Source organism: Siniperca chuatsi, linkage group LG3 (genome assembly GCF_020085105.1).
Source record: "Siniperca chuatsi isolate FFG_IHB_CAS linkage group LG3, ASM2008510v1, whole genome shotgun sequence".
Lineage (NCBI taxonomy): Eukaryota > Metazoa > Chordata > Actinopteri > Centrarchiformes > Sinipercidae > Siniperca > Siniperca chuatsi.
Window position 1 is genome coordinate 15,947,764 of NC_058044.1, and position 23,878 is coordinate 15,971,641.

At 40.5% G+C, this 23,878-nt stretch overlaps 2 protein-coding genes across 3 annotated transcripts; both read right to left on the minus strand.

Moving 5' to 3' along the window:
* Positions 1–1,952: 1,952 nt before the first annotated feature.
* On the minus strand, positions 1,953–6,073 carry rhoh (ras homolog family member H). Of its 2 annotated transcripts, none has more exons than XM_044191136.1 (2): positions 5,631–6,073; positions 1,953–4,412 (listed from the first exon to the last, which is right to left on the minus strand). In XM_044191136.1, the coding sequence occupies exon 2, from the start codon at positions 3,920–3,922 to the stop codon at positions 3,335–3,337; it is 588 nt and encodes a 195-aa protein (XP_044047071.1). In that variant the 5' UTR covers positions 3,923–4,412; positions 5,631–6,073; the 3' UTR covers positions 1,953–3,334. The 2 variants fall into 2 exon arrangements, with proteins under 2 accessions (XP_044047071.1, XP_044047070.1); XM_044191135.1 differs by having other exon boundaries at positions 1,953–4,415.
* Positions 6,074–7,945: 1,872 nt separating this feature from the next.
* Positions 7,946–23,578, minus strand: n4bp2 (NEDD4 binding protein 2). Its single transcript, XM_044191126.1, has 16 exons — positions 23,057–23,578; positions 20,948–21,953; positions 19,660–19,784; positions 19,385–19,473; positions 17,894–17,970; positions 17,584–17,724; positions 13,970–16,737; positions 13,253–13,338; positions 12,672–12,717; positions 12,079–12,302; positions 11,819–11,943; positions 11,584–11,710; positions 10,763–10,939; positions 10,354–10,522; positions 9,293–9,416; positions 7,946–9,203 (listed from the first exon to the last, which is right to left on the minus strand). The coding sequence occupies exons 1-16, from the start codon at positions 23,307–23,309 to the stop codon at positions 9,158–9,160; spliced, it is 5,583 nt and encodes a 1,860-aa protein (XP_044047061.1). The 5' UTR covers positions 23,310–23,578; the 3' UTR covers positions 7,946–9,157.
* Positions 23,579–23,878: the final 300 nt, after the last annotated feature.

The window sequence follows — 23,878 nt, forward strand, 5'->3', positions numbered from 1 at the left end:
AACCCAACAAGAAAGCTGTTTTGAGAATAAATTTGTACATACTCTGGGTGTCTAATGTCTTGCCAGCTGTGTCAGATGATACTTTGATAATTTGAGGTTTATTATACTAATCAGTACTATTATAGCTTATTGGTTCCATTACTTAAATGGTTCATCTGTATGCTCTGAGAATGTTTGGGATTTTTGTCAAGTTATACTACGTCAAGCATGAGCGTTGGTGGACGTGCAAGGCATTGTGGTAGACTTTTGGGTAGTTTTTCCTCATTCGAATCTAAGGTCTAAGGACAGAGGGTGTCTTATGCTGTACAGATTGTAAAGCCCCTTGAGGAAAATTGTGATTGTGATATTGGGCTATTTGCTGCTGACACCATATTCAGGTGGTCTGAGGGTCCTGTGTATAGGGTATCCAGTGGTGGAATGTAACTAAGGACATGTACTGCACTTAAGTACAATTTTGAGGTACTTGTACTTTACTTGAGTATTTCCATTTTATGCTACTTTATTGTTCTCCACTACATTTTGGAAGCCAATATTGTACTTTTTACTCCACTACATTTGGCTGACAGCTTTAGTTACTAGTTACTTTGCAGATTCAGATTATTAATAGAAAATACAAATCAACTAATAAATGGTCATGTATTATTATAGATTAAGCTATCCGTCAGTAAAAAGTATGGTATCCACATGATTTTGTAATATGAGTGTGAATGTGTCCAAAAGGTCGTGTGTGTAAGCACATGTATAAGTGTGTGCTGAATGAGTGAACCTTTGTGAGAACTGAGAAGAAGACTTAGAGTCGCTGTATGTGTTAGCACAAGTTGTTGTGTCTGTGTGTATATGTGTGTATGTGTGTGTGTGTGTGTGTGTGTGTGTGTGTGTGTGTGTGTGTGTGTGTTGGGATGTGGTTAGGTGTTTTTCAGCGTATCCTTGAAAAGCCTGCACTGTATCTCTCATCCCCAGCAGCTCTGAACACAACATAAGACAGATAAATGTAGAGAAAGAGCGGGAGAAAGCACGAGGGGGAGGAACAGCGTTTCTGAGCTTTTTCCTGGTTGTTTGCTGTTCCTAGTCGTCTTTTTTTTTTTTGCGCTTTCATTATCATTCAGCTACAGTAAATCTTTAACACAAACTAGTTTTCTCAAACAGCCTTCATTTCCTCATGTCATCGTCTCACATGCATATTCAAACCCCCCTAACACAGACATAGAGACACATAAGTCACATTTACAGACATATACTGTAGGTACTTATATATAAGACTGCACTGGTGTGTATTAGGGATAGACCATGTCATATACATGTACAGGTCTTAAAGTCCTCTAAGGCAACTTTGTGATTTTAGGCTAAATAAATAAAACTGCCTTGACTAGGATAGATAAAAGGGTTTAAAGTCATATCTGATATAGACTACATCACCTTTTGTCTCCATGTCTTATCTGTTGTGTGTGTATGTTAGCTAAGCACTCAGATCAATTTATTTATTCATTTATTTTCATGTTAGCTTAATATCCCATACTGTATATGTTTTGATATTACATATATGTGATATACAAAACATGTAAGTATGTCCATCAGACACATATCATATTACATGTTTTAAAATGTGTTTAAAAGTGGCCATAACAAGATAAGACAATACATACAAAGTAGACCGGATGATTATATACAAAGTGTATAAATTACACATTTTACAGCATGTATGATTCGTTTAGAGTTTTTTGGGGTACAGACAAAGTGTGAGTGGAGTAAGGCAGAAAAGGGTGCTTTCATAATGAATATACACTTACATTCAAATCCAACACAAAGATAAGAAAGGTATACCAAAGGGAGTTTAACACAGCCATTATTGGGAAGAATGACTGGATATATTTTAGATTATTAGATGATTATGATACCTCCCTCTTATATTCAGTCAGTCATTCCTTATCAAATATAAATAAAACAATACTGTGTCAACTTGTTGAATCCTTTTATTTTTTGGTTTTAATTTATTGAAAGTGAATTAGTTATTCCAGTGACAAATAACAACAGGGACAGTTTGCAAGATACATTGGTAGCAGGCCATGTCTTAATCTTTGTCTTGTATTTTCAAAATGGAGGTATACACTTAAATAAAATAAAAAAATACAATTCACAAAAAATCCACAATAGCATTAACACGTGGCATGTGGTTTCAATAAAGTGTCAAAATTTCAGATAACATTGACATCCCTTTATTTTTTTTAAATGTTTGGATCCTCTACCAATATAATATCTTTAGTTGTTTTTGTTTGTTTGTGTTCAATATAAATGTTTTACAAATGTTAATAGGAGTTAAAAGGATATATGGATTTTTTTTAATGACTGATATGTGCTGAATGTCATGCATTAGTAAAATTTCATTTCAATGCAGCTGATGTCTGAGTAAGCACTTCGAACAATACAAATACAGGTATATTTTAAATAAATTTGACAGATATATAATACAAGTATAACCCAGAGAAATGTATAGCTTGTAGGCACGTTTGTCTACTCTTTGACCTACTGACAGTTTATTTCCTGGTCACGTCTGGTAAAATACTATCCTCTCTAGAGAAATAATAGAGAATATGCTGTATGTTGAGCCCGATGCAGCAAAAACGTACCCATTGGGCTCTCTGAGCTGACACCAACATTTTCTTATTCTCTTCGTTTAAGTCATTGCTAACAAATGCCAACATGCACTCACCATTATAAGTTTTAGGAGCATAAAAATAGACTTTTCCTTGTTTGATTGTGCCATTTTATTTGTGGTAGTAAAGGTGTTTATTTAGTTTACGCTGCAATTCAAAAGATCATTTGCTGATGCAACCACAAACTGAGATATTAAGATACTTTCCTCTTTGAGAAACGATATGCTGTGTCAATTTTAAAGCTTTAAATGCTTTACCTGTCACAGCAAACGTTCTTAATGGAGTATTTCTAAAACACAAAATTCTCTGATGCCCCATTTGAAATACCTCCATGTAATATACTGTGGTTCACTTAAAAACAAATCAGAAGAATCAAAGAACTCTTTTCTTCACGTCTCTCGCTGGATCACACAAAAGTACAACTTCCACCTGTGTACATTTGCATGAGGGTCTGTTAGGTACATAACTAAATCAATGTATTCTCAGTTTTAATTATGGTTTGAGTTTAGGGGAGTCTTGGAGGGGCCTGTTAGTGAAAAAGAACCCTACGTATATAAAAGAAATACAGCTTTGGGTTCTTGTACCTCTACAGGCCCTCACTGAGTTTGAACAGCACACTTAGACGCATTATTGAAAAAGTCAACTCATGAAGGCTCAGGAGTCCACCAAGTCAAGGTCAAGGGTCAAAAGACCTTGCACTGGTTTATGTTGAACATCCGTCGCCTGGCCTGCTTCCTGGCCTGGTTTACAGCCGTCCGCACTGCATACTCAAACACCTGTTGCACGCCACGGTTGCTTAAGGAGGAGCACTCCAGATAACCTTTAGCGTGGACTTCATGAGCCACACGTCTACCCTCCGCTGCTGAGATGCAGCTGCCCCGATGCGCCCCCATCTCCCGCAGATCTGTCTGGGTGGCTACAACCAACACTGGCACCTTGGGCAAGTTCTCTCGAACCTCTGCGATCCACTTATGCTGGACGCTGGCCAGCGAGTTAGGGTTGGCCACAGAGTAGCAGATGAGGACGACGTCGGCCTGCTGATAAGATCTCGGTCGGATCTGTCGAAAGTTGTCATTGCCCGCCGTGTCCCACAGCCCCAGACTGATCTGAACCCCGTCCATGTAGACCTCCACCCCTGTGTTCTCAAACACTGTGGGCTTGTAGGTGTCCGGGAAGGTCTCTGAGGTGAAGCGGACCAGCAGGGCTGTCTTGCCCACGGCGCTGTCCCCAACCAGGACGCATTTTAACGACATCTCTGTCAGGCCGTCCATGGTTGCCTCTGACAGTCTCACTCCTCTAAATGTTTGTGGTTCTGTGGGAAAAGTCTCAGGGGTAGTTTTTCTGTCTACTTGTCGATCTGGAGAGGCACAGGTTCACGAAGGTAGTCAAAGGCGTTGATCACTCTGTGTGTGCTGTACTTCCATGTACAGGTGGTAGCTTTCATAGCAGGTGATTTGTAGCCCTGACTTGTGGTAACTCCATTCCTGGAGATTTTAGTGGTCCTTCAGCTTGTTGAACTGACCTATAACATCTCTCTCTTCAGAGTCCTTAAACATCTCTCATATAGAGTAGGTATGCATAGACAGCAGTTTTCCCAGCAGTGAGCTTTATACATGCATCACGGAACATGTTAGTTCTTTAGGCCCTCTCGGCTCATCTCACCTCTGCTCAGTCTCTGCACAGTGGTCCTTCCCTCTAATCATCTTGAGGGCCGTCATTCTGCCCAAACAGATCTAACCTCTCAAAGCTGAGGAGGGAAATCTACTGAGGAAGAGAGATGAAGAGAGGATATGTTAAGAAAACATATCTGTAAGCACTCTGTCGTCTTACTTTAAAAAGACAGAACGGTTAGACACTGCTATGCTTTAGTAAACTGTTCATTTAACTGAAACCTTATTTATACATTTCTCCAGATGGTTTACAGTTTCTTCTCATACAACATGTAGCCTACTGTGGAATAAGACAGCGTGATGGCTCTTAATACAGTATGTTTTGCATGACAAATGAGAAATACCTGCTTAAACAATAAAGAAGCAGTCAACTGCTAGAGTACTGCATGTAGCAGATGACATCAACTTTTGTTTTTGTAACAGACATTATATATTTACAGAGAAAGGTTCAAGTTTAAAGCATTAAATGTATAACAAAGTACCGATTCAATACGGAAGTACAGATTCGTGTGTTTGGGTGTGACCCAGAATTCACAGCTTGATCCTGAAGACTTTAACAGGAGCTCATTAACAACATGTTTGCTTTATAATCTCATACATACCACCCTTGGCTCCAATCACTCTAATGTATCTCCCTCATAAACAGTCCTGATTCTGACCATTGCCCCTTAAACAAATATCTGATAATGGCTGAAGATGTCACTGTGTGTTATTGTTTGATATAGTGATAGATAGAAATCTTGATGGTTCTTTTTATATTATGATCAACAAAATCTGCTTGTGGTTTCCTATGAATTCGCTGGTGCATTAAATTGGCAGTTTGACAATTGTCAAAAGTACCAGAAGTAAAAAGTCATAACCTCAAAACCACCTGCCATACACACACACACAGCCATGTAGATGGAAAGACCTCCATAACGTAAATGGGACACTTTAATCAGTGTTTTTTCCATAATTCAACTTTCGAAATTATCTCACTGGAAGAAGTCTTAGTTTTAAACTCTTAATCTACTGTCAGAGCAAGAATTAATAAATAAATAAAGTAAGAAAACAAGGATCAAACCCCTTATTTTACACATTCATAGCTAACTTTTTGTCCCAGTGAGAGAGTAACAATACACCCAAAAGATCTCACTTGCTCATTTTAAAGTTTGAATGTTGAAACAAGTTAAGGTTTTTGCCTACATTATGGAGTATTATTACATTTCCAAATAGAAGAGAAAATAATATTATAGTAACCACGAAGGCCTCCGCAACACGGTGTTGTATGAAGACAAAGTAAAACGAGGACAAAGAAAAAGTGAATTACCGTTCTTGTCAGTCTTCTCAATCTTTAACGGGCGGATGCTGGCTGCCTTTGAAGCCCTCACAGCGATGACAAAAAACAAAGCCTTGAATCTCCAAAAACGGTCCGCTTTTATTTATAATAACCTGCTGAACTGGATGTCCTAAAACGCCATTGCTAACGTCTATATTAATTATAGACGAAACAGGCACAGAGATGAAATATTGTCTCACTTGCCTTGACAACGCCGAGGCTGATGAAGTAGAGGAGGAGCGAGAAAGTACGAGAGAAAAGAAAAGAAAAGCGCATCCGCTGTTGTGGAGGTGTGAGTCCTCTGCTCGCCTCCCCCACAGCAGCTGTGCTTTAAAATATGGGTGGGGTTTTTTTAGCTGTTGTAGATGTGTACCATTTTGCCTGGCCCAAATCAAAGATGTAAAAAGATCTTAGGTTGCACTTGTACCCAAATGCTGTAAACAGAGAAGGACAAAATGTGAGCTCCGGTCAGCAGCCCAACCCAGTGATTCCCAACCTGGGGTGCTTCTGCAGCTACCAGGGGGCACGTGGAAATATTGCTCAGGTCAGCTTATTCTATCATTTCGTAATAGAAATTATGATTTGATAATATATATCCACATATGTGTGTTTAGGAGAAAAATCAACACACAAGTAAAATGTGCGATGCTGATCTTTATAGTTATTGTCACAATAACTTAACTATGGTAGTCTGCACAAGACATGCCTCGGTTTTCCACCAACCTGAGTCAAAGTTAAGACTGCAGAAAGACTGGTTAGAAAAAACACCTACAAGTAATAAAGAAAGGCCTATTGTATGGTTGAAACAACTTTTCTGTCACTCCAAACGGCAGTAGTACAAATGCAAACTTGGCCAAAACGACGGAGAAAAAAAAATACCATTGAACAATACCATAACGCCATCCCATCTGTCAAAGGTGTATGATGAAGGGGTATTAGTCTGATTGGGCTGTGGGGGTACGTCGGGGGGAAAAAAAGTTGGGAACCACTGGCCTAATCAATAGAAAACCACCTCCAATATATCACTTATTTTTCCGTTTATACACATACATATATTCTGAATTGTTAAAGGGAAACTCCACCGATATTACACACCAACATCCGTTTACATGTGTTGGAGAGTAGGCCCTTACGGTATGAAGAATCCATACAGAGGGAGCTGGTGACGTCTGATAAATTGCCTCAAGTGATGTCACTTGAGTCATCGTCGGTTGGGGCTGAAGACTACAAGTTTGAAAATGAAAACAAAAACTGGGGTTGTGTAGTTAGAAAGAAGTGAGCTTACCAGCCCTCTGTAGCCCACTAAGCTCTGCTTGAGGCTTGCAGCTCGGTGGTCGTGTTGCATTGTGGGTAATGTAGGCACCATGTTTTGACAGGAAAGAAGAATGTGTGGAATAAAAAAAAAATCTCTGGTTCTGCTGCATCAACTTTGATCCTTTTTAACATAATGACTCAGTGTTATACTAAATCAGTGGAGTAGTCTTTTAAATAGCCTTTTTCTTACATGTAGGCCTCTTTTTTTATTAGCAATGTTTCGAATATATTGTGAGTTAATGTCAAAATTTTTACAATGCTTTGACAATATTGCATCAGAATACGGCCATGACAATACAACTCTTTGCATCTTTATTTACATTTGAGTAACTCTTGACCCGCTACCATTCAAATTAGTAAATATCAGCCTATGTAATGATAAAGCACTTTTTTCTTTTTTTTTTTTAAATGTGCACTAATTCATGTTTTTACCCTGCATTACATTCCTGGTACATAGAAAAGATCCCAGTCTAAAGGGGTTCCCAAACATCTCAAGTCCAATCAAATAATATACAGATGGCATGTTGCAGTGAGAGGTCTTTGTTATTAAATCTGGCTTTATACAGAAATTGTCCATCCTGTATATGTTGAGGAAGTTATGAAACAGTAGTTATAATTTGTAGTACATGATCTCTTTGCACTGACTTGTAGAACGAATAATTGTAAATAGCATAAATTATACTGTCCCTCTTTATCAACATCATTACCACTTTAAAAAGGTACGATATATGTGATATAACAAACTGGCAGGTCTATTACAGATTGACTAATATTAAATGACTAAATATGACAAAAACAAAACAAACCTGTTTTGTTTACACAGCAGTAACAGGGTTATTTACCCACTATGATCAGTTGAGAAGTACAAATAAGTTTTCATCTGGAATCCAAACTCTTTAGTTATGTGTGAATAAACCTGTAATTTATAGGTCAAAAAATTACAGATTGGTCCTAAATGACTGTTAAAACTACGTTCATGCAACAAGCACAAGTTTTAAACTGTACACAAATAAGATTTTATTCCACAATATTCTCTGTAAAACCATTTGAACAAATGAATATAAAAATAAAATTCTCTCTTTATAATTCATGTGTTATTATGTACAATGGTAAAATTTTATCAACATTTTTTTGCACCTTTGTGAAAAATATCACACAGATAGAAAAACATAAGCGATTTTAAACCTACAAAAACAGTGTAGCAACCTGATTAATACAAATGCTACAAAATTTGGCATAAGGGGTTAAAAAAAAAGCCACCAGGAACAGGCTGGAAACAATCAACTGGCCTTGTAAGAAAAGAAACATTGCTGAATCTTTACCCGAGTTTGAATATCAATATATTAGCAGCTAAAATTGGCCTTAAGCAAAAGTAAATGAACAGTTTCAGTATGTCGCTGAGGCAGCTGCAAAGGAGACTGTTTGCTCCAGAACTCACGGTGAAAGGTGTTCAACCTATTTAACGGCCTTTTGATCATCTGAAGAGTTTCAGGCTCACCTTCTGGTGATCAAGACGCACTATAATACTACAACCATGAGAAAAATAACTCTCTTGCTTCTAAGCATTTGGTTTTGTGATAACTTGATGGCATGCATTAAATGTAGTTAGTGTCAAATAAAATGCTTAAATTGTGTGTCAAAAAAGGATGCCATATTACTTAAAATCCTAGAGAACAACCTCCAAGCAGTCAGTTAAAGTTTCATAAAATCCTTACATTATGTCTCAAACATGAATCCAGATTAGTAAATGTTCAAATGATTCAATAACACCTTATTCAACATGGAGCCTTCAAAACTAAAGGATTGTTCATTCTCTTTAAAAGGCATAAAGATAAATGTAAAGCAAAACACACCACACTATAAAACATTTTGAAATATAAAATGTACATACATTAAAGCTTTACAGATGCATAAAAATACCTTACTTGTGTTTCACGCCAATGCGGTTATCTTTCATAAAAACACAAAAGAAAAACGATTCTTATTAAGATCTGAATTAAAATTAGGATCTTAACTAAAATTAACCTCAATTTAACCAAGTAGCAGCAATACCGATTGAGAAAAAAAAAAGAGAGGGGCAAGGAGGTTGTGTGTCACATACTGTATATACTGTAATAATTCTGTATGTGGCGTTGTAGAAGTGTAGAGAGACAGAGAGTGTGCTGTCCTCCATAGCAGCTTGAATCCAATAAACCAGATTCTTCTCACTTCAAAGAGACCAACACGAGACCTGGCTTTGGCTCAGTGAACCTGAGAGACAAAGAGATAGGAGAAAAGGTGGGTGATGAAGAACATGTCGTGCATGTGTGTTTAGCACGTGTGTGTGTAGATGTGTATACCTGTAGTGTTTGTTGGTGAGGTAGTCTATAACGGCGGGGCGGATGCGGGCCACGCCCCCCTGGCTGTGGTTCCCTCTTCCTGTGATGACAGAGAGCTGAGGTCGACACAGACCCTGTTCACAATCTACACAGAAAGAGGCCAAAGAAGAAGAAAAAAAAACACACACACACACACACACACACACACACACACACACACACACACACACACAAAACAGTTAACAGGAGCAGTGAGCACACACTTTGAGAGGGGCTGGAACACAAACTTCTGCAAGTGTACTTGTTAGATGTTCTGATCCCTCACATGATTTACATGTACACCACGTAACAGTGTCGCCCCTAGTTTAAGCCTAGACTCAAGGCGCAACACTGTTTTGCAAACCCACACAAAATTGCTTATAAACACGATTTGACCTGATGACATGTTTCAGAAGTCTGCTACAGAAAATTACACACAAGTTCTGCAAAACATGTTTAAATGCAATGGATTTTCCAATGATCTATAGGAGTGATTGGTGCTGACAGAATCTTTTACGCAGTCTATATACTGTATATGTTCATACATACAGTGCCCATATAACATACAAAACATGACATATTTTCTTATTTGGTATAATAACGCTTTATGATCATTTTTCTATTTTGTCACATCAGTCATCTGTCTCATCAACAGTGTAAGCACAATTTGTGGCAAAAGGAAGGGTTACCACTTCAGTACTTTTCAATATATTGGGTTTTAATAAAGGTCGGAAGAAAAGGAAAAAAAAATTGATTTTGTTAACTAACCTGCAACACAGGACATAAAAAAAAGTCCTTTCTCCTGTTTATTTCACCAGCAGCCCACCAGCATCCAATTCATTTTACCCCTACCCATACCTATTAATTGAAATGTACAGTACACTATATATGTTTTCACCTGTGACACACACTTTTTGAGGGTACCTTTACCCGATACATTGTAAGACGCTGACCTAGAATGTAGATTTGTAGTCAAACTTTTCTCTCTCATCCTGCTTCTGTACTCATACTGAGTGTATACAGTACAGTATATTGTTCATTACCTGTGGTTTTGTCCTGTAAGACCTGGGCCAGATGCTCCAGGGCCTCATCTACATGCAGCCCATGGAGGTCCAGGATGTTGCTGGGCAGCAGTGATGAGTTGACCCTCTCAAAAATCTGAACTGCTGCACGGTGATTGGCTTCACGCATCCGCTTGCCGTGCAGGTGTCCCTACGAAAGAGGCGATACAAATTAATTTACTGTGAGTGGAGAATTTATTAATAAAAGAAGAGCTGCACCTTGTGAACAAACAAACAGATAAGAGGAAAGCTAAATGAGAACAGTATACTGTATATTTCCCCCCACCAAGTTAGGCGAAAGTTATTAAATAAAAACAGAAAAACATTTAGAAATACTTTCAAATTGCTTCACAGGTGAAAATATTACACAGTAAAACATTCAGCTCCTCACCTGCTGTGCGTAAAATGAGGCCACTTCTTTGTGTCCTTGCTTGAAGGCCTCAGCAGCCTTGGCGAAACACTCAAGCTGCCGGCTCTTCTGTAGGCTTGCCTCGGCCCTGAGGTCCTCATACTCTGGGTCCTCCGTATCCTGATAGTCGGGTACGATCGACTCCAGGGGCTTCTGTCTCTGACAAATTATAAAAAAGGGACAGAGTGATATAGACAGCTAATTAAGGGCAGAAAAAGTAATTAGTAGCTTATATATTGTGATACGGTCTCTTGCAGATGTACAGATTGTAGTGATAGTGAGGCAGTGATGTTTCCTTTTTTCACTGCAGATATTTAAACTGCTTTGTGGCAGTTCAGCCTTTAGTCAGTTTGAGATCTGAATGATGAGACAAGTGTTCTTGTTACTGTGTGTAAAAGAAAAAAACTAAAATCTATATGCACTGTGGTACATTGTTTCATCCAAGCTGTCTAAAATAATGTGAAACTGTGAAATAAGGCAGTACAGTATATAATGGATACTTGCATTAAAAAAAAAAAAAAATTGGGATTTTATACAACAGCCATATTAACTTGTTGCTTGTTTTAGGGGCTTTCTGCCTTCAGCCTGGTCTTCTGATTTAGAAGTTGCGTGTATGGTGATATAATCACTGTCAAAATACGCTAAAAGGGAATCGTGATGAATAAAAAAAAATACAGAGGTCAAGAGATACACATTATACATGAGACTACATAGTACTAGTGTGTTACACATGTGAACTAGAAGTAATATACATTAGTTGTGTTCCACAGTTTGTTTTTCTCTCTGCCTGTTTGTGTGAATACCTTTTCCCTCTCCCTGCTGGCTGCTCTGTGGTGGTCGGGCCGAGGTGCCTCTGGGGCGACCACTGTCTTGACGGGCTCCTCGTCCAGTAGAGAGCGAAGAAACAGCTCTGTCTGTTTCAGGCTGTAACTACGTACAGATAAAGACATACAAGTTAGTCAGGAGTATAGAACAGTGGTTCAACACATCAGATACATACATTTTTGTTTGAATACAGTCTCAAAATTGTTTTCTCACTTGTGGTCTCTGAAGATGTCCTGGAGGAAATGCCTGTCAATGGTGGGGAACAGGGAATACAGCTGGTTCTCTTTCAACACGGCGGCTCCGTCACGCTGGTCAAGGTCTGCACGACTTTGCCTGGTCTGAAAGATGGAGGGTTGGACAGGAGTAAGGATATGGGGAACAGAGAACAACAAAACCAGGATATTACTATTCAAGATGTTTGTGTGACAAAAAAATACTGAAGTCCGCAGGTACAGTAGGTGTGTGTGTGTTACCTTTTTCATGTTCTCCTGCAAAGCCTGCTCCTCTTTTATAATATCTCTGAGAGAGACATGCGGGCGGGACACATTCCAGTGGTCCATTAATGGCATCTGACCACGGGCCTCTGGTTGGCTGTGCAGTGACGTGTAACCATCTGCACTAATCAGCAAACGTGCTAGCTGTGTCTGGTCACGTGATCCAGATTTAGCCACCTGTGTATCACCCCAGGGTGCTGAACCTACACATTCAAAGGTTGTGAAACAAAATTATACATCTGAAAAATGTTGTTCCCAGTAATCTAATGATAGTTTATTTTTATGTGTTTTTGTTTGACAGGCACAATATGGGTAAACACTTGTTACATAGGAAAAATGCAGCCCCCATTAGGATTTTGAATTCAGGGTAAAACAACAAAACTGAACTGAGAAAACAAAAGTTCTTGAGTAAGTTTCTATGTATGTGTGTATGCACGTGTGTGTGTGACCAGGTGTGTATGTAGCACAGTATTAATCATATGCCGAGCAAATGTATGCTGCTGTTATCACTCCATGATGCTCCATGGATTTTAAGTTTGTGACTAAGTGTGTGTGTGTGTGTGTGACCTTACTTTCATGAAGCAAGTGAAAGGAAAGACTTGCTTGTCTCTGCTTTTCCTGTAAAACAGCATTCACAGTCAAATTAACGAACGGAGATCCACTCAGACTCACACGAAGTAAATCTGAATTTAGATTTATAATTGCAGGGATAGAAACGCCAAATATTAAACCTGCAATAACAGATTTTTTGGCCACATGGGGGCAAACGTGTTAACAGCAAACAGTTGCTTATTTACACATCCAGCAGTTACGAAGCAACATTATCATTGATTTAAGGTTGTGTAGTCGCTAACTGTGTGTCTGCTGTTTAGTGCTGAGCAGGTAGTGTACAACAGCTTTTTAGAGCTTTTTCACTGAAAACAGCTGCTGAAAACGATGCGAGCGGTGAGAGTGAACCAAAACAGTAAAGTTGTGGGCTGAACAGCTAAACAATGAGCTGAAACTAAAAAACTATAAAGCTCCGTAAAGCCAAGGGGAGCTGAAGATCGGGCAATAATTCTCTGTAGGTTCATCACTACAAACGACACCTTTCACATTGTCATTTGATACATTATTATAAAAATATTGATTATAGCTGCTTTAAAGAGCTCACCTGAATAGTTTCCTTCCACTTCTGGTGGAGCAGTTTAGCCAGGTTCAGGTCCATCTGCACGGCATAGTCATCAGTGGAGCATGTACCTGAATATTGTGGACCGGAGAGGACAAGGACAGTTCTGAGTACCAGGGTAATATAAAATGACTTATCTTTATTGGTTCAGCAATTCATTAATGAAAACTAAATGCCTCAGTATGTTTCAAATGAAGTGCTTCTCAGATCGTCTAACAGCGTATGAAACCCCATTTCAGATGGCAGAATCTCGATGGGTTGCGTGCAACGTGTTTTGTTATTTTCCAAAAACGACAATCTGACACCCACATTATGCAGCAACTGGCCAGGTGTGGAGCTGTGGAAGAGTTTAAACTTCTGTTAAAGTTATTTTCATTCTTCACAAAACTACCTCCATTATTTCTGGTGTGTACAGCATGAATGCCTTCAAGAAAAAAAAACTGTCCAAAAGCTGTTATCCGCATTTATACGTATAACCGCATCTAGTCCCTTTCTATGACAGCAGGCTTTTCATTCCACCTTCAAGTGTGGCCTATAAGAACAGTTATGAACACTTTTGCTTTTGTACGTGAAGGGACAACACGTCATACAACCTAGTTAATTTGAAGCATACTGAAGCCTTAAGTCCTGTATTGCCATTTGAGTAATACATTTAGTGGTTGAAAAGGGTACTTTTCAGTGTGACACCTGTGTGTTAGTTACCTGGGTCTACTCCGACAGGACCAAACAGTTCACTTAGCTGTAGTGCCAGCTCAGTGGGTAGTTTCAGCTCCACACTCTGAATGTCCAGATGTTGGCTCCTTCTCTCCTCCAAGTGCCTCCTTTCAGTCCTCTCCTCCTCCTCCTGCCTTTCCTCTCTCTCCATCTCGTCTAGCTCTGCCTGCAGCAGCCGGTGGACCTCGTCCATGCTAACAATCTCCTCTATCTCAACTCTTGACTGTTCAATTATTACTCCATCATCAAAGCTTCCACCCCAAGCGCTGCCTATTAGGTCAGCTTCTGATGTCACTTTGTGTTCAGTGTCACCACATCTCCCTCCTTCGTTTACTGTTTGAGGCAGACTAAGTTCTGTTTGAGGAAATTTTTCTAAGTGTGAGGTTGTATCAGGATGGTCTTTGTTACTAACTGGAACAGCTGCACCTCCTAAACTTAGCACATCAGTATTATTGGAGCTCTCATCTGACTCACTAACTGTCCCAAAGGTTGACTGCTGAGTCCTGTCCTCAAACGCAGTTGGCCAATCTTCAGGGTGATGCTCATCTAACACATTAGGACATAACCTGGTTTCTACAGCCTTGCCTAAAGCTCCACACAGACTGGATGTGTTCTGGTCTTCTTCACCCCCAGCACCATCCTCCTCCTCTTTCTCACCATCCTCATCCCTGAAGAACCTCTCTCCAGAGTCCAGCAGCAGGTTGGTGGTCCATTCTAGGTCCTGATGGCATTTGTCATACAGATCTTCTAATGTATCAAAACTAACCAATTTAAAATGGCGACTAAGAATGCACAGGTTCTCAAGCTGGTCTTGAGTTGCCCCAAGCTCTTTCTCCTCCACCTGTGTGCCTTTCTCATGCACCACGCGGTAGGGTACCTCTCTTTGGCCGGATGGGTGAACTGCAACCGCAGCAGAAACGGCAGAGGAACACTCTGGCACAAAGCGAGAAGAGTCTCCAGTCAGGACCGTGATGTCACTAGGGTGGCTGCACGAAGTGACGACTGCTTCATCGGGGCTGTCTTGATGATTGAGACGCCAAAGAAGGGCAAAGTCTTGAGGTTCTGTCTGGGTGGGGCTGCCTGTGTCTACCAGAGAAAGTGGGGAAGGAGGCTGCAGGTGTGCCTCAGATTTGGACTCTGTGAAAAGGTTTGATTTGAGGATAAGGCTTGTGTTACAGTTAGGATTAAAGTTAGGTTCAACATCTGTGGTAATGCTAATCTGACTATGGGTTTTATTTTGAGCTGTGGTACTGGGACATTCGAGAGTACTCTGGAAAGAAGCAGGGCAGTTTTGAGTAAAGGTGAGGGCTAGTTTGCACTGTTTCCCCGATCTACGACCCTGACGCTGCTTTCTCTCCTGACTGCCTCCACTGAAAGCACTGCTTTCTGCTCCCACAGAGCCCTCACACACAGGACTCAGACACACCTCACTAATATGACTGCCATCAGCCTCAACTGTAGTCCCTCCGCCATTCTCTGTGCAGTTATTGGTGTCAATATCAGTATGACCAGCACCAGACTGTGTACCAACCTCACCTTCAGTACTGTGGCTTCCCACCACATCATGGCATACATTTGCCTCCACAGTTTTGGAGATAACTAGTGAATCAGCAGGAAGAGCTGAGAGGAGATTTGTTGGGCTGGTTGATCTCAAATCCACAGACTCTGTTTCTCTGCCAATCTTCAAGACTTTATCATTCCCTTCTGTGGTACTACTCACTTCATTTTCTGTTTTAAATCCCTCCCAATGATCAATTCTGGACTGCCTGACCTTACAAGAGTCAGCTGCCTTCCAGTCTAACACACAGTCAGGTAATTCGCCTCTGCTGCTGTTAACACTGTTCATGTTTTGTTCTCTCTCCTCACTGTTAGATCTACGGCCATGGGATTCCTCAAACCTGCCACCTGCCACCTCTTCTTTCTCAAATTCCTCTCCAGAGCTTGGGGAAAGGGAGGACGAAGCAGCAGAGCCGGTCTGAATGGCAGGTACACCCGTCTGAATAAGATCAAGAAGCTTCTGAAACTCTGTTACATTGGGTCCTGACTGCACTTTTGTTTCATTTTCGTTAGCTTCTTGAGACACACCTTCATCTTCCTTCCCATTTCTTTTATGCCTCTCTCTTGTCCTCACCTGCCGCTGCTTTAAGGACCCTTCAAATGGCCAATCTCCTACAAAATCCAACATTTTAGGCCTTCCCTTCTCTCCCCCATCCCTCACCATCTCAACCCCTTCTGCTTCCTCTTCCTTTGTTTGTTCTTTCTCCTTTGCCTCACTGTCTGATTGGTTAGTATCTTTCACCAGATCTGCAGGCTCCAACCTGTCAAAACCAGACCTTCTGCTTGGCCTTTCTCTCCTCACTCTTTGTCCAATAGACTCAGAGAAAGCCACGGGTATTTCATCTCCACGATTATCTTCATTCATCACTGATTCCACAATACAGTCAGGGATTCTCTGATCTCCTATTGGATGATTCAGTTCTAATTGGGCATCCAACTCAGAATCTAATGCCCTCAAATTCATGTCAGTTTCCCTGTCGGACATTTCGGGGGTTTCTGTGAGTCTTCCAGTAGGTTGGAAATTGAGGGACTCCGTAGATTTGTGGGTGCCATCTTCCAGCATTCCCACCTCACTGGAACGACCAACAGATGACACATCAGGGAGGGAGGAAAACAGCTGAGGGCGGGATTTCTTACATCCCTCAGTCAATTCAGGCTGCCCTACAAGGTCAGGACAAGGTGTTTCAGAAGACACCAGCCTAGAGAAAACAAGAGATATGTGAATGGTACAATTAACTAATGATGGGTGCACAATATCAAAAATTATGCCTGATTTAGCCCAACGATTTGGATGATTCATGTTCATTTATTTTAACCACAATGGGGTATTTCTTTTTATACCAAGTAATATTTAATCTTCTGTGCATTTATAAAAAGCAGAATTATCCCTTTTGATGTTCATAAAAAAAACTTTTTTTCCACTTAAGGCAACAGAATGATGGAGAGCCATCTGCAGTGGAAAGAAATGTAAGACTAGATTATTTAAATATATGCCAAATTAAATACATTTTTCCTACAACTTAGAACTGAGAAATTTGTACTCTTTTTCTGTGATTACAGACAGGTAAAGTCACTAAACTAAATACATGGTGGTATTGCAGTGAAATGACATATAATGATACAATTGGTCTAAATGACTTAGGTTTCATCAGTTCTCAGTAAAAGTCTAAACATTGTGCATTCCTGGTCGACATTCAATTCCACTGCATTTCAGCTGTAAAATATGTCATTACACATAATTTCCTAACCCCAGAGTTACTCTCATCCACATATAAACACATTTATGTCAATGGTAGTTTTGCAGTATTCTACATTAACAGTGTCTTTAAATGTCATATACAGAAAGTGACCCCCGGAAGTGTGTCAGCACAACATCTGCTGTTTGAATTACGTGACTTCAAGAAAATTCACATGGACTCTTAAATTGGATGCTTTGCCCTGTTATGTGAGTCACAACTGGGTCTTCTTTATCCAAACACAATGTGATACAAATAGTTAAAGCAAATGTCCTGTTTTCAAGACAAACGTTTGTGGGTGAAACTCACTGTGAGCTTCTGTTCTCCAGAAGAAGGCGCTGTTTTAACTCAGGCATCTGTGAACCCAAGATGGACTGGACTGTGACGAAGCGCTCGTATCCATTAAGCATGCGTCTGATTTTTTCCACTGGCACATTATGTGAGGTACGTCTACATATGCATATAGAGAAGCAAACAAACAAACAGGTACAAGATAACAAAACTGGAATATATAAAATTGTCTCCAACAGCATTTTGCTCTATATGTGCAAAAAAGTAAATTAGTTGACATTCTACATTAAAAACAGATGCTACTGTAATTCCTCTCTCTTTCTCTCACCTCTCCAGTTCTCTGGGCTTGGTCTTCCACCAAGTGTCCGGCTCTCGGAACAGCACCTTGTATCCATGTCTCAGTGCCTAGGACAGATAGGGGACCAATAATTTTTTGTAGTTCATAACAAAGTTAGGTGTTCTATGCCCAGCTACTTGTTATAAACAGCCATTCCTGAAATGTTATGTAATCTCACAATATATTTGTTTTAGAAATAAAATGCTTCTGTAACTGTTAATACATACAGAGATATAAGACAAAAGTGTAGTCTAACAGGCATACAGTAAGTGGGTGTTCAGACCGAAATCAGCCCTGCGTTAAAACAATGCAAGGAGCTGCACTGGTGGGGGCATGTTTTTAAAAAGGCACTGGTAAATAGGGATGGGACAATATACGAGTTTATCGCGGATCGGGATAAAAACCACTCAAGATAAGTTGATCGTGGTGAATTTCCATTATCGGGATAATCGTAAATATCTTCACGAGTGACTTGAAAAAGCTGTCTAGCTCGCTAACGTAGTCCTATATTGATTTCCTGATTTATTTTGAATTGCCATGGTTTGGCACGTCTCACTCTCTAGGCCACAAGGCTAGCAGTACTACTGATGACAGAATAGTGCCACAGTGTTGTTCAGGTTTTTTTTTTTTTTTTTTTTTTTTACTAAAACTGGTCCAAAGTAGGACAGTTTGACTCTATGCCACGATTCCAGTTGGACTTTATTTTTGTTAAAGGATAATTACTGTATTTCTTTAGTCAGGGGTAAATTACATATTCTGATTGATGAAATTGTTGTCTGTACCATATGACATCATGGTAGAGAAGTGGAAAATAGAGTCTGATTTAAAAAATACAGGAATTATCATGTAAGAAAGAACAGACTCACACAATGCTACTAATTTTTTATTAGTTATTTATCCTTTATTTATGCAGGGGGACCTTTTGATTTATGATTACCTTGTTCAAGATTGTTTGTTTGATTTTCACTAAAAAGCTGTGTATCCTATCTGTGATGCAATAAAAATATTTGTCCCTTCACAAAATGTAAGGTTAAGTGATTCCAGTATGTTTTAGTGCCATTTTAAGAGTTTTAAGCATATTTTGATGATTATCGGGATAATATTGTGAATCACAATTAATTTGGCCAGGATAATCGTGACATGAAATTTTCACATCGTCCTATGCCTACCAGCGAGACACTGAAATGCTGTGTTAAACCAGGTTCAGCTTTTCTGCCAGGTGACCATGCATTTATTTTTCCCGGAGCCCTCTGCATTGCCACCCACACTGTGCAGACGGAATGGCCTCCTTCAAATGAATGAGGAGGGTGCATTTTTTCACAGAGGGATCAAGTCAGTCTGAACCCATTTAGTGTCATGAATTAGATGTTATTTAAGAGGTGTTTTATGAACCACTTCTCCAGAGTAATTAGTGCTACAGCAAGATCAGCTAGCCACGTGAGATGTTACCATGCTTTATGTATTGCAGGCAAGCCGACTGACCTGAACCACATAGGGTCTCATCTCCCAGCCCTGCATGTTGGTATTGTCAATGATAATGGGGTTAGCACCCCTTTCAAAAGCCTCCTTGGCTATGGAATAAAGTTGGCACAAGAGAAATAAACCATTAGTCGCTTTACTGCAACTGCGTAAAAAAAAGCACTTAAAGGGAAACAATGGCAATCAATTACATAGAAACTCTTTAAAAAGGTTGCAAAGGAATTTTGACTTGCTACTACTGCATCACTTCTTATCAAAACTGTGTGTGTGTTGTTTACCTCGCTTATGGTTCCACTCATGGGCCTCCCCCAGAGCAGTGGGGTCAAACTGATATTTTCCATGCCGAGTGAAATAATCGTCAGTGCTCAGTTTAACGCCACCTGGGTTATTCTCTAACAAGGCTCTGCAGACACACACACAGATAAAGAAAGCTTTAAAGTGATGTAACACAGGTTGTGATTGCTGTTGTAAATGTCTGTGACTACTGGGCAACAGGCTGGCTGTTATAGTGTTTCTAAATGTATTACTGCTATCTTGACAGAATACTACTTCTATTATTAGGTTGTGGTTAATCATCTTACCACTGACACATCTGATATATTTTATATTTAGATAATGTGATCTTGTTAGGTAGTTATCCGTTTAGCAAATAATCACTGTCCTGATTTAAACATATCTGATTTGAACAGGGGCTACAGTGCTACACACAGGAGGTGGCAAGTGTACTAATTTCAACATTAAAACTGGTTGCTGTGTTAAATTAACCTGCTGTCAAGTAGGTGAGTAAAACAAAATAAACAACTACTTTCTTCATCCTACAACAACCAAAAGGAACATGCTAAAGTTGAGAAAAGTTCTTGTATCACAGTAATTCAAAACATATCTACTTTACCAGACTGTTTACCAGTATTTATAACATTAGCCAATGTTAGTATTTGTCCTCAAATGTGTCTTTTTTATTATCTGGATGCTTTTACTCAGGCACGTATTTACAGAGAGAAGGCAAGAGAAAAGTAAATGTTATAAAATCAAGAAAAGGCTAAAGAAATGGTTTTAGGATGCTTTTTAAAAGAGGTGCACTCATTTGGCTTCTCTGAGACTTTCCAGGGGGCTGTTTCAGAGTCAAGTCACCAACAGCCAAAGCATCATCACCTTTAGTTTTCAGCCATGAACTTGGCACAGCCAGAAGTCGCCGCTCTAAAGACCTGAGGCCCCTCCCAGTGGTAAAAGGTGCCTGGCCATGTAATGCATTGTATGTCCAAAGTAAGCTTTTAAAATTACTCCTAAACGCTCAATAACAAGCCAACAAAACAAGAGTGAACAACCTTGTTATAAAAAGGTGTGTCTGTGATTTCTTGGCTTGTTAAAAATAAATCGTTAGTATCAGTATGTTTGCAAGCCAAATGAGTACTTTCCAATTAATGGTTGTGTCTTATTCTGGCATTATTGGCATGCAACCAAGTCTCGACTCTGCTGGCTGTAGCTGTAATGCAAACTACAAAACTGCACTCCTGAACAGCTTACGCTACTAGTGTATTGCTATTTAGAGTATTCCTACATTCTTACCTTGCCAAAGTTGACTTGCCAGATCCTGGAGCACCACGTAGCAGCACAAGGACCCTCCCTTCCAAACAAAGCCTGCTGTACTGGGCAGGAGGTTGAGGAGCAGCAGGAAGGGCCCAGGACTTTGGAATAGTAGCAGAGGGTTTGAGAGGTGCTTGGCTGACGGGGCTCTGACTAAGCCAGGGAGAGGCATGCCTGGGTTGCCTCGGCCAGATGGAAGGCGTTTGAGCCACAGGGGTAATGAATACTGGGTCCTGGTTTTCATGGATACGGGGAGAAAACACTGGTGCCTCCAGGTTCCAGGGTGATGGCATGTAGCCAAGCGGCTCATGATTCAACATATTCACCTTAGATCTTGCTCCTCCGGCTATCGCTTTAGGGGGCATGACCCCAGCCTTGTCTGAAAGGGTGTGTGAAGGGTCTTGCTTTTTATACACCTGGAAAGCCGAGGGACGTCCTGAAGCTGCCAGGTCCAAAGGAGGTTTCGGCTTGTCTGCAGGCCTCTCTTTCATCAGATGTGTGAAATCCACCATTGACTGCTGTTTCTCAGCGATCTCATCTTCCCAAGTGCTGAGCTGGTCGAGCGGAGAGGAAGCTCCAGAACTATGCTCCACCAGGCCTTGCTGGTCAACAGAGGGCCCTCTAGATCCAGGCTGCAGGCTGGACTGAAGCAGCTCAGGGAGGACCTGCTCTGGGAATGGTGGTGGAGGGAAAGAGGATAAATACTGGCTGCTGTGGTGCTCTTCCTTAGCGTTTTGTCGTGCAGTTAGTGTCTCTAGCTCCTGATCGACTAGCAGGTCCAGCTCTTCTGTCAGGAGGTTGGTGGAGGGAGGAGAGGAGGGCAGCTGTGATAGCTGGGAGGAGTCTGTGTCTGGTCTGGGTTCAGAAAAGTGGCATGGGCTGAGCAGGGCTGCGGCAGTGCGCGCAAAGCCAGAGACAGGAGAAGGTATAGGGGCTGCACCTTCAGCAGCCACAGACAGCTCCAAGAGAGAGTCCATTGCATTTTCAACTAGAACACAAACAGAGAAAACACAGACACCAAGAAAAAGAAAAGAGTGAGTCAGTTAGTTTTACTATATAACCTTTACAACTAATGATTCAATGTTTATGTTTATTTGTTCAACACTTGATTGCCAGGAATTTGCATTGATGAGCTCACACAGAACAAAGGAAAAACATTAGCATGATAAAAACACTGCATTAAAAATAATAAACTAAAAGTAAATAAAACAAGCCTTACCACAGCAATGCTATGAGCACCACAAACCAATAATGATGAATACCATTTCACACATACCATTACAGTGACAAGAATAACAACAACACAATCTGTGATTTAGGAGTTAAGGAAGTGAGCGCCCTCTGGAAAAGTTACAAAACGTGTCCTTCTTCTAACACTTTTCAGTCTTTTATATAACTGAAAATGAAACTCAGTTTCAGAATAGCTCCACTGTCACCTTTTCCCTTTATACACCTGGCCTTTAAACAAGACATGGTACCTTATAAAGAAGCATATTTTTCAGTGTAATTCTGTGGACTCGTACTACTACTATACCTGTTCAGGCAGGACTCAGAAGTCGTCTGACCTGGGGATAAGTGACTGTGCCTTTGTTAAATGTTTGCTGTTGTGCTCCCCAGGCTCCTGAAACAGCCGTTTACTTTTTTATCAGTCAGCAATGGAGTAGTAGTAGTAGCAATGACAGTTTAAACACGTGTCTGGAAAATGCCTTGTACAGACATCGGTGGATTTTGTTTGCTATTTCTGTTTTTATTCTGCTTTACCGACTTGAGAATCACTTGCTGACACTTATTGATGCTATGCAAGTGAACTTCATAGCTCACCTAAAAACAGGCACAACAGGTGGAAGAGGGTGCGTGGGTTGGTGAACCAAGAAATGCAAGGTGTAGTTTTAGATGACTGCTGATATACAATACAATAATACACGCGGATCCTCCACTGTAAAGTAATCTCGTGTATTAAAATGCTTCAACCCTGTCAGAAATGCACTGCTAACAAGTTACCTAGCTAACTGCTTAGCAAAGTTACACTACATAGCATTCCCAAGAGTTACACAGCAGGTTAGACAACTGGGCTTCCGTGTTTAGTGCTACCTTTAAAATCACACTCGGACAGCACGATGTATATAACTTCGGGGTCCAGGTGGGAAAACATCTCCTGCATGCTTGTGACGATTTTCTCTTTGACGGAGCTGGAGGGCGAGGTGCTGGATGGAAAATTGTTCGCCATTGAACCGTCAAATCCCTGAGGTAGTCGGTAACCCGTGTTGTGGCCGAGGCTTCCCCCCTCTGGCGGGCCACTGGGGACTCTGGCCGGGCTCTGGCCGTTTTTCTTTCTCCGAGGCATTCCGTGGCCGAGGTGAGGGCTACACGGAGCTAACTAAGTAGCTGAGGAGCTACAAAAAGGTGGCCCGGAGCTGAAGACATGCTACTGTGGTGTCGAGTAGAGTAACCAAAGTGCACCAACTCAAGGTTATGCTATCTAACAGCACTCCAAGCGGTGGAAATATATGAGAAAAAAAAAATATATATATATATACTACGCCAGAAAGGTTACAACCGGAAATCAAGACAGTGACTTCAAAATAAAAGGTGGCCCTGGCACATGGCTCCCGTTGGGGCTTGAGTAATGGCCTATTTTATACAGTCTATGGCCTCTCTGGACAATGCTGTGGATTAAACAGTGCTTTTAAGTAAAAGTAGCAATGAATAAAAAAACACTCTGTTACAAATAGAAGTCCTGCATTCAAAATATTATTTAAGTAGAAGTACAGAAATATTATGAAAAAAATGTACAGTATCAAAAGTAAAAGTACTCATATGCAGCCCTGTCATTGTAAAATTGTCATATTATTATATTGGATTATTATTAGTGATACATGAACATATAAGCAGCATTTTAATGCTGTAGCTGGT